This window comes from Pholis gunnellus, assembly GCF_910591455.1.
Source record: "Pholis gunnellus genome assembly, chromosome: 17".
Taxonomy (NCBI): domain Eukaryota; kingdom Metazoa; phylum Chordata; class Actinopteri; order Perciformes; family Pholidae; genus Pholis; species Pholis gunnellus.
In genome coordinates this window covers 12,387,665-12,398,720 of record NC_136544.1, presented here as the reverse complement: position 1 = coordinate 12,398,720, position 11,056 = coordinate 12,387,665, and the positions used below count along the sequence as shown (strand labels likewise).

At 40.2% G+C, this 11,056-nt stretch overlaps 1 protein-coding gene across 1 annotated transcript; it reads left to right on the top strand.

The window, feature by feature from the left end:
• Positions 1 to 3,030: 3,030 nt before the first annotated feature.
• On the top strand, positions 3,031 to 8,614 carry LOC306709236 (cytochrome P450 2K1-like; the record flags this gene model as incomplete). The annotated part of the gene is made up of 9 exons (XM_079177303.1): positions 3,031 to 3,222; positions 4,753 to 4,915; positions 5,598 to 5,753; positions 5,832 to 5,992; positions 6,141 to 6,320; positions 6,432 to 6,573; positions 7,869 to 8,053; positions 8,196 to 8,337; positions 8,418 to 8,614. 9 exons carry the CDS (start codon positions 3,031 to 3,033, stop codon positions 8,612 to 8,614), a joined length of 1,518 nt encoding a protein of 505 aa, XP_079033429.1.
• Between the last annotated feature and the right edge of the window lie 2,442 nt (positions 8,615 to 11,056).

The following is an 11,056-nucleotide window of genomic DNA, read 5'->3' as shown; positions in this document are numbered from 1 at the left end:
ACCTCCGCCCTCGGTAAAATATAGTAAGCTATTATGTTGAGCACGTTAAGAGCTCTCTGTTCCTGTGTGTGTGTTTGTTGCTTTAATCGTGGAGGATGAGACGGAAAAAGAAAAAGAGGTTCTGGTGAAGTGTGGGAAAAGTGAATAAAGTTGCTGCCGTCTTGGTGCAGATTATTTTATTATTATCATAAAGTATTGGCGCAACATTAACCCTCGGTAAACTATCAATGGATAAATCCAAAAAAAGAAAAGTCAAGGAGGTAAATAGAGAGTTTAATTCTGCGTGGACGTATTCATTTCCTTTCACTGTCAACGACGCTGGTTTACCTGTATGCTTGAAATGTGGCGAGAAATTAGCAAACAAAACATGTAATGTTTAATGTCACTTCCAGAACAAGCACACAGCATTTGATGAAAAGTATCACGCTGAAAAAGAGCGCTTTCTCAACTGCTGCAGCAAACTGAGCAAGTTTTTTTTCTTGTTAGTTAGAAATCAGCTATTCTCTGTGGGCTCTGTCGTTCAACTGGAGTCAAAATCACTCGTCCGATTAATCGTATTCATTTCCTTGAGAGAAATAAACGTGAGAAGAAAGCTCTCACATGTCTTAAGGTATTTTATTGAACAGACACTTGGAATAATTCAGCTGAATGGTCAGCTCTTTTCCCACGGATGGTTCGGAGGTGTAACAACAAGTCAAAGTTTTAAAGAGTATATATGCTGTTGGAGCCATAATGTGGTTTTATTGTTTTCTTTTGTTTTTGAGGGTAACACAGGGTGAATTTGTGTGCAGTACTGGCATGGATCAGTGGGTGGCACATTGCCCTGAAAGTGCATTTAGGTAAGTGCCTGGTAATGAGCCAGGTGTGTGTGTGTGTGGACGGGAAGCCAACAGTTTTTGACCGTCTTAGAACAACTAGTCATATCAAGGCAACTTGTTGTGTCAATGTGGAGTCGCAGGTGATATATTATCCAGTCCAGTATCCTGTGCTTCTGTTATGGTGTTATGTAACCGGAATAAATGGATCAACGGATCGAAAGAAAGACAGCGCATTGGACAATGAAATGTTTGTGGAACACGCGTCCGAACAAGTTCTCCCGTTCACCCCCCAGTGGCATTTAGATAGAAAAAACGGATATTGGTTAAAGTCACTACATATGCTTCACACAAACACATTTTGTCCCCCACCCCTCTCATCACACTACACCAAAAGGTTTCACACAGAGGTTTGTTCATTAATGTAAAATAGCACATACGATCGGCCAAAAGCATTTTTCTTTTATGAACCTCTCTGCTGACTGAGACCAGCCAGGAGTACAGAGGACAGGAGGAATGACTGATGTGGTTGTCTGTGTTCATCAGTCTTTATAAACTTCACTAAAGTGTTATTTATTTTATTATTTGTTTCCAGGGAGATATTATTGACTTTATATCGTGACTTTGTTATTCTAAACATGTGTTCCTGCTCTATAAAACAATATTTAGATATATTTGAAATACAAATTCTGAATTTATTTGTTTTTAAAGTTTAAAAAAGTATTTAGTCATGTAGAAAAAGCATAGTATTGATAACCGTAGTTCTTATTGTTCTAAAATTCTAAAGATAGCTACTGTAGTTCTCCAACATGCTGGGAAAGGGAGGGGTGAACAGAGGGGTTGCAATCTGCAACACGCCACTAGATGCCACCAAATCTTACACACTGGGCCTTCACGGTGTGCTGACCTTTAAAATGGATTCGTGCTATTCTCCTTAAAGTGACAAGCTGCACACTGAGTTTTGCTCAGCTTTTTTCAAATGAAATGTTGACCTGAAGTACCGTTAAATGGTTAATTATTAACATCACTACTGCAACCGATGCTCCGTTTCAAGTAAACTCAAATGTTGATTGATAAAATGTCAACAAAAGCGTCATTTTAAACAAACTAACACGAATAAAAAACAGCTTGTGAACAAAAGCCTACACAAACCCAACAAAACAGCAGTGGCAGTCAGCGAGAGTCGCTATGGAGCCGGACCTAGAGTAAATAAAACAGAAGGTAAAACCCACAACAGCTATGCCTCAACTTAAAAAAAACTAAAGTTAACACCTACCCAAGCATTGCACATGACGGGCACAACCTGTCACACCAGGGGTCAGAGAGGAAAGACACAGCTCATCGGTACGGCTTATGTAGGGGGCCAAACAAATTGGGAACAAGGAAGTAGGAGGCCCTACAGTAGCCCAGGAGGGACATTTCATCACCAGATACAATTGTAAGCATTACAAAATGTCTCCTTCAAGGGGACCCCCGTGTTTCCTCTTTTGACATCTGTTCTGTGGGATGAAAGTGCACCTTTAATCCTGCCCATTTCTTGGACAAGGATGGGAAGTTTGTCAAGAGAGACGCCTTCATGGCCTTCTCTGCAGGTTAGCTACACTTCTAGGTTACACTTTGTTTCAATACCAATCAAAGTTCTTCAAAAGTTCAAAGCAAATTTACAAATTATTTAATAACTTCAAGGCAGGATAAAAAGCAAAAGCAGGCTCAAACTAACAGTGGTGTGTGAAGTGAGTAATTCAGCAGTGTAGTGCCTGAGTGGGAAGTGTGTATGCAATGTTGTATAGTGTAGAAACAAACCATAATCTCAAGAGAGTATAAGGAGAGAGGGACACACTCTTCTTCTTCTTGTTTGAGGTTTATTGGCGGTTGGCCATCAATGAATTGGTGAATTACCGCCACCAACTGGTGAGAGGGACCAACTGAGACTGAAGAGAGGTTTTAACAGAGTGCACTGGCACACAGGGCCCATGTGTTGCCAGTGTTGCTGATGAGCTCAGGTGTTTCCACTCTGCTGATGACCCTCTCCCACACCCACCTCCAATACCTGCAGGGAAAGACAATAAAAGTGGAAGGGAGGAAGCTGAGGGTATATTTGTGCATAGCACAGTGTCAGGTAACATTTAGACAAAGCTTCACTCTAATACTCACACAACATAGAACACAGAAATATTGTCTCTGACTTTGTAGAGAGTGTAACTTACTGGCTGTCATGGAAAGCCTTTTACTGCAGTCCCCCACTACACTCATTATACTGGGCGTTATTGGGATCCTCCTCGTCTTGTATATATATTACCTCGACCTTGAGCGTGACAGAAGGGAGCCTCCAGGACCCAGACCACTGCCTGTGTTTGGCAATTTGCTGCAGCTGAATCTTAAGTCACTCCACAGCTCTCTGTTTGAGGTAAGTGATACTAAATTGGCTGTATACTGCATTGTTCAAAAGTGTGGAACAATCTGTTATTTTGGTGTTTTAAAACAGATAAAAACAATATAATTCAGACAGAAATGGTATTTACATTTAGAATAGTCTTGCCTCCCAAAGTGTATATACATGATTTAAAATGTAATTTAGTCTTTTGCCCCTCTAGAATACTGTCACAGTATACCCCCTCCTGTGATTTTTATTTGTTTTCCAGTCCAGAAACATACAAGTGACCCAAGATCATATTTGAACCGCAGTCGTGCGATCACCCAATAAACATTTTGGAGAGATGTTTTTCTCAGGGCCCTCTGCCGTCTACTTGGTGGTTAGATTGAACAGGATTTGTAAGGCCATTGGATGTTCAGCTGATATTCCCTGCTCAAATTCCAATAGTGCTACATTTTCACTAACCTATTTTTAAGAATGCCTTTGATAAAGTAACACACCTGTAAATTTCAGCTTGTTTAGGCATTATTGTGCACTAGACAGTGAAACAGGAACCTGTTCCTGGTCATATGATTTAAAGTCTGTCTTTGTTGCTAAGCTTCAACTTATGGTACCAATCTTAATGACCTAAAGACCTTAATGACAACTTGTGGTCAATCCTCAAGAGGCGGGTGGACAAACCAAAACTCAGAAACTCCAAGCATTGATTATACAAGAATGGGCTGCCATCAGTCAGGATTTGGCCCAGAAGTTAATTGACGTCATGTCAGGGCGAATTGCAGAGGTCTTGAAAAAGAAGGGTCAACGCTGCAAATATTGACTCTTTGCATAATCTTAATGTAATTGTCAATAAAAGCCATCAAAAACGTATGAAATGCTTGTAATTATACTTCAGTATACCATAGTAACATCAGACAAAAATATCTAAAAACACTGAAGCAGCAAACTTTGAGAAAACCAATACTTGAGTCATTCTCAAAACCTTTGGCCAAGGCTGTAATGTAGGATACTAGATGTTTCTGCCACTTTACTGCAGCTTATTATTATTATTATTATTATTATTATTATTATTATTATTATTATTATTATTATTATTATTATTATTATTATTATCATCATCATTATACAGGAAAAAAATCTAAAGGGAGGAAAAAAGCAAATATCTAACTGGTAAACTGTCCTGACTTAGTTGAAACGGGTTTACAGCAGGTTCTTGTTCTGCAGCACATGAACGAATCTCAATTGCAATAATGAATAGAAACTGAAACAAGAGAACAAAACATTAACGGCTATACAGGTGTTTGCAGTTTTTCCATCAAATTGTATTTAGATGCCTGTTTGCAATTTGTATCTGTCCACAACAGTTATTTTAAAGGAAGTATTTGATTAAGTGCACGTGAAAATGATCTAGTGATGCGTTCCTTTCTACTTTGTCTGTTTGGAATTAAGAGTAATGTTGTGGTGATTTCAATACTAAGGCTGCAAAACTTAATAACCAGACAATATCTTGTTTGTTTCTATTCAAAGCTGTAACGATCACTGCTTTTTCTTTTTTCTTCATAGCTTTCCAAGCGCTATGGATCAGTGTTCACAGTGCATTTGGGACCCGAGAAAGTGGTAATTCTGGCAGGATATGAGACCGTGAAGGAGGCACTGGTCAACTATGCTGTGGAGTTTGGAGACAGACAAGTCCCTCCATATGTCAATGACATTAGCGGCTCACATAGTAAGTATAAAGCAATGGATTTTTATTAATAACTCACAGTATAAGTTCATGTAGGTGACGCATACATTTGATCCAACGACAATGTTAACATCACGCAGCTCATAGTCAACAGCTGCTGCATAAGGTACAGTTGTGCTTTGAGCTAAAATTTCATGGCAATTCATCCAATAGTTGTAGAGATATCTGTCTGGAGAATACTAATAGACTATCCGACTTATATTTCCATCGCTGCAGCCTTGGAGCTAGCAAGAGCTGTCTGCATAAAACAAGAACAGACTGGACATGGTTGTTAAACTGGGTGGCAAAATAACAGGGAAACCAGTGTGCGGTAATACTTGCATGATAGACCAGTGCATCATGAATTGTACTCACAATATCACAGCAGATCAAGTGTACGCTCCAAGACCTGACTGTGCACTTTCATCTTTAAGGCGCCGGTATATAATGCCCAGGATAAAAGAGGACTCATGATTAACCCACGCAGCATTCAACTGCTTAACAAGCTTTGATCACATGATCTGAACTCTTTTGCGATATTCTCGTATGCTCTTTGTGCATAGCGAAGTCCCCTGAGAGAAATCATTCAACTTCTTGCTGACTTTTTTTCTGAAATTATTGTAATCTGATTTCAAATGGTTCAAATAACATTTGACAAGAACATGTGTACTTGATTTCACTTCAGGTCCAGGAATCCTATTTGCCAATGGGGAATCATGGAAAGAAATGAGACATTTTGCTCTGACCAACCTGAGAGACTTTGGGATGGGCATTAAAGCGGCAGAGGAGAAAATCATTGAGGAGATTTATTATCTGAAGGAAGTGTTCAAAAGACATGAAGGTAACTCTTCTCCTGTATCATGTCTTCATAAGGATTTTATATTGTTTGTTTTGCTAATTTATTTTTTGTTTGTTTCAGGTAAACCCTTCAGTGCTACCCAGTCAATAAACTGTGCAGTTTCCAACATCATCTGTTCAATTGTCTATGGCAGCAGATTTGATTACAGAGATGCAGAGTTTAAACGTATGGTAGACCGAGCCAATGACATCCTTCGACTTTCAGGCTCTCCTTCAATACAGGTACCACTTTGTCTTTCATTAAATACACTTTAAGATGTACCTTTAGTGGGTTATAGTGAGAATTAGACTCATGGCATGCATATTGACCTTTTTTATTGTGCCTTCGTGATATACTAAATAACATGTTGTTCTCTATTCAATTAAACAGTTGTACAACCTCTACCCCTGGATATTTCAATATGCGAGAAACAGGATGCGTCTCAGGAAGAATGTTGCTCAAAACCAAAAACAAATCAAGCAGCTGATCGGACGTTTACAAGAAACTTTGAATGTTCAGAAGTGCAGAGGATTTGTGGACTCGTTTCTGGCACACAAACAGGAAATAGAGGTATTAAAATCAAGTGGGATATCATACTTGTACATCACTGGACGAGGAAAAATGGTTTGAGCTCCTTTTTTAAAATGTTAAGTTTTAACACTTTTTTCACCTGTTAATAAGGCTTTAGGGACTACGGAGTCATTCTACAACATGGAGAACCTTGTGTCAACTGTTAGCGACCTCTTTGCGGCTGGTACTGATGCGACAGCAACTACGCTGAGGTGGGCTCTGTTGCTCATGGCCAAATATCCTCAAATACAAGGTAAGTAAAATGCTTCGTCCGCTTGCATACAGATGCAGTCCCCAACTGTTGTACTTTAGGTCATTTGATGCAGTCAAAGATTGCTGCATGTTTTTCCATCTGTTCTCTCCCTCTTTCCTGTCAAAGGTCCGTGGGTTGGATTTAAACACTTTGGGATTTCCAATGAGCCCACTTTTTCTGGGCCATAGGGAGCCTGTGACTAGTAAATACAATCATGTTTGTTCTAATAAAATACAGTTACCTTGCAGTAAATTATCTGCCCAACACGGGGCGGTGTTAAATCTCTTCGATATACCATAGAGTCTGCACCATGTGTGCAGTTTTAATTGTGCTCATTACATCCTGACAGTAATCAATGAATCAAATGCTGTAATGCTAACCGTAATAAATTATTTCTACCTGCTTAAATTCCTGACCTAATTCCTAACGATAGCCATGTTTGTTGTTTACGTTCATTATAATTTTTGGCCAATGGTATGACGAAAGATCAATGTCAAAATCCACAAGCACAAATGAGAGCCACGCACGTGTGTAGAGGTCACGTGTGTGCAACTCTATCAACCTCTCGCATTAATGACTTTTGAGAGTACGTTCACGTCACTCCACGTAGAAAATCTCTGAGCAAAATTGAGGCCTGTGAGGAGAAAACCATGCGTTTAGGGTGAAGAGCTGCTCTTTGGCTTTGGAGGAAGGCCTGAAGGGACGGGCTGTCAGTGTTGTCAGCTCGGCTACATGTCTTGCTAAATTTAGCAATTTTTGGAGCTAGTACTGCTAGCTACTTTCATCGAAAAAGACCATTACTAGTTCTAGTTTCTCTACCAACCCTGCCTTTAACATATCCTGACTGCTGCAACCCAGGAGAATTAGTTTTTACTCCCAAACGGTAACTTTACACTACAATTAACTAAAGATTCAATGACGGGTTCAATTTGTTCTGTCCGTGGTAGTATCTCCATTTAAATGTAATAACCCCATAGAAACTGTATGCACCAAGAGTATTTTAGATATAAATAAGAAATTACTTAATTTCCTTAGTTTTGACCTATTGCTATAAGTGCAATGTTCAACCAGCTGGTCATAAAACTACACTAATGGCATTGAGAAGGATTTGTTCTCTAACTTGTGCAAAATTCTGTGATCTAACAATTGCAGTGTCTTGTGGAGTGTGTTCACGCACTTGATTTGTTTCTTTGAGGTTTCGGTAAAAAGCAATCATGTCAGTCTTTCTAGAATTGGTGAAAATAACTTTACTGCTGCTTTGTGTTTTAGTCACTGTCTTATCTTCTAATTTCCAGACAAGGTCCAGGCAGAGCTGAGCAGGGTGGTTGGGAACCGTCAGGTCAAGACAGAGGACAAGATGAACCTTCCCTTCACTGACGCTGTCATCCATGAGACACAGAGATTCGCTAATATCCTTCCCACCGCTATTCCTCACATCACCAGCGCAGATGTGACTTTTCAGGGCCATTTAATAAGAAAGGTAAGAATCTGACTGATGAAAACAAGTCTTCAGTTAACGCAGAGTAATGAAACATGATGCGATTGCATACTTCATTATATAAAGATGGTAGTCTGTACTGCTCTTTGAAACATTGTAAGCATTAATAAATGTCTCCTTCAAGGGGACCCCTGTGTTTCCTCTCTTGACATCTGTTCTGTGGGATGAAAGCGAGTGGGAGAGTCCACGCACCTTTAATCCTGCCCATTTCTTGGACAAGGATGGGATGTTTGTTGAGAGAGCCGCCTTCATGCCCTTCTCTGCAGGTTAGCTACACCTCTAGGTTACACTTTTTTTCAATACCAATCAAAGTTCTTCAGATTATCTAAAGCTTGTTCTCTCACAGGACGGAGGGCGTGTCCGGGAGAAAGTCTGGCTAGGATGGAGCTCTTCCTCTTCTTCACCTCCTTCCTCCAGCGCTTTCGTTTCACTCCTCCACCTGGAGTCCCAGAGGAAGACCTGGATCTGACTCCGGCTGTGTGCTTCACCCTCAACCCGACACCTCATGAGCTGTGTGCCGTCAGTCGTGAATTTCTAAATTAGTAGTCAAGCATTGTCAAACACTTTTGCATCGTGGAAAGCTTTTGAGATTGTAATGCCACTGAAATGGTAACACTGCTGTCCACTCTGAAACCAGCTTATTAAACACATTTGATCTTTAACTTAAGTGCTGAAGCAAGGTTTGTGTCTCAGTAACAAAATGGGATAACATTTCTTTAACCTGTGAATTGACTACTCTGTCACAATGAGCTAATTTACTGCTGCACCAATCAAACTGCTCAAAGCTATATATTGTTGATTCATTAGTCAAAACATCAAAGTGTTGAAACAAAGTCACCATAGGGCAGACATTGTTATTGATATATCTTATGTTATCAATATAGCAGCCATCTTTGGATGTTTTTTGTCAGCTGTAAGACCTCACAGCAACACCTTGCACTGCATTTCATTTAATTCCAATGTTGGATCACGATGAAGGAATGGTAAACTTGTATTGTGTATAATGGCCTTAAATAAAACTTGTAATACTCGTCTACTTAAGTCTTGAACGGTCCCACATTATGTGCTTGGAAAGATTTCATTTGGCACATATTACAACACATTCCAACTCTTCAAATAATTACGCTTGGTCAGTGACCCGAAGCTTCCATTGGCGGGCCGTGCATTTTATACCTGGGCATTCACTGCTGTCATTATGACGCTACGATTATTTGTGTCGTGTCCAAATGAAGCGCAACGCCTACAAATGCACTAAGTGCAGATACATAACTACGCCGAGATTGTGTGTCTCCTCTCGAACTACTGCGCGAGTAACCGCCTGTGTGCTTTGGGGCGGCGGAGGGGCTCACGGCAGCACCCGCTGCTCGTTTACGACAGTAACTAGAACGGTACGTGCTTTGACGTCTGAGTCAAAACACTAGAAAAGTCTCAAACGACACCAGAAAAAGTCGTTAGTAGCTTTTGACAAAAAAAATCACCAGGAGGGTTCGGAAAGTCGCCAGATTTAGCGAGAAAGTTGGCAACACTGGCACTAACTAAATGTGTCCCCAGTGCAACATTGGACGTGACAATAGTTCCTATTACGTATAAAACCAAACAAAACTACATCTTCATAAAAACAAGTTGTACAAATAATGTATAAACAAGCATATTAAAGCTACTGCAGATGTAAAAACAACTTACCAAAGCTGCTGTTCACTATTTTAAAGACTAAGTCCATTATCTTTGTTAAAGAGTTTAATCTCACGGTGGTTCAGAACATCCGTGCGTTTTAGTTCCAGTAAGAAGTCCTCGATTTATGGACGCCAGTAAAGACAGTCAAGTCTCCCCAGTTGTATTTCTTGAATACTTCTTAATGCATTTCAGGCAGCAGATATTGGGTTTGTCACCGCCCAACATGTCACACTAGCCCATTGACCAATCACGTATGGCTAGGCCAGCTAGAAGGCTCTGACATGTCAAACTAAAGATCTGATTGGTTGAAGACTATGACAATCAACTATCGTCCCCATTCACTTAAACTGCAAAGGGATTCACTGGTGAGTCTGCAGGCTTTGGGCCTCTCTCCTTACCTAGAGACAGAGGTGAAATCTGATTGGATAAAAACTCTACTTAAAACAAGCTGCACTGGAAGCAAAGCAACTGAGGAAGACAGTAGCTGTGCAATGAAAAAATAAGCTAATGGGGAAAACAATTATAATACATGTGTATTTATGAAAAATTATAAAATAGCTATAACTTTGTGATTCTGTCTAGGCCAGCAGAGAAGGCCTTGCAGGCCCTGACGGCCCACCACTGGAAGCTTCTAACTATGATTCTCTAGGTTTCCCTCTAGCGTCAGTTTTGGACGTACAGAGATGCCTCTCTGTTTCCAATTGTTATATTTAGTGTCTTTTCCAAAAAACTTCTGTCTTCACAGGGAGTTAGGTTTGGGCAACAAAACCACTTAAATAGGTAAGCATGTGGTTGACGTTAACTTGACTGACTTAACGATTGACGCCAATACCGAGTGACCAACGACTCACGTGACTAACGACTGCTGTGACACAAGTTGCTGTTCGCTTCGCACGGGACACGATCAGTCCTGTGTTTTTTTGACCCATCCATCCTTGCTGACTATCTAGCTTATGACACAGGTGGGTTTTTACATAGAAGTTAGTAGAAAGTCTGGTGCATCGGCATCAGATGCTGAGAGACACTGAGCAACTGTCGGTATTTGAGTTGGGGCTTTGTACTTCTCAGCAGTATGCTCAGCGTGTGTTAAATTCAGTTTTACAGACCTTTAGACTGGGTGTTAGGATCGTTTTAACAATTCTAGATTAACCAAAGGATAATCTAGAAGAATGCTGTAGCTGTTTGGTCATTTGCTGCAGCTGAATCTTAAGTCACTCCACATTATGCTGTTTGGAGAGTAAATAATATGGAAATCTACTTTACACACTGCTTTTCAGAAGTTTAGAATTACCCATTATGTTGAGGTTTGTC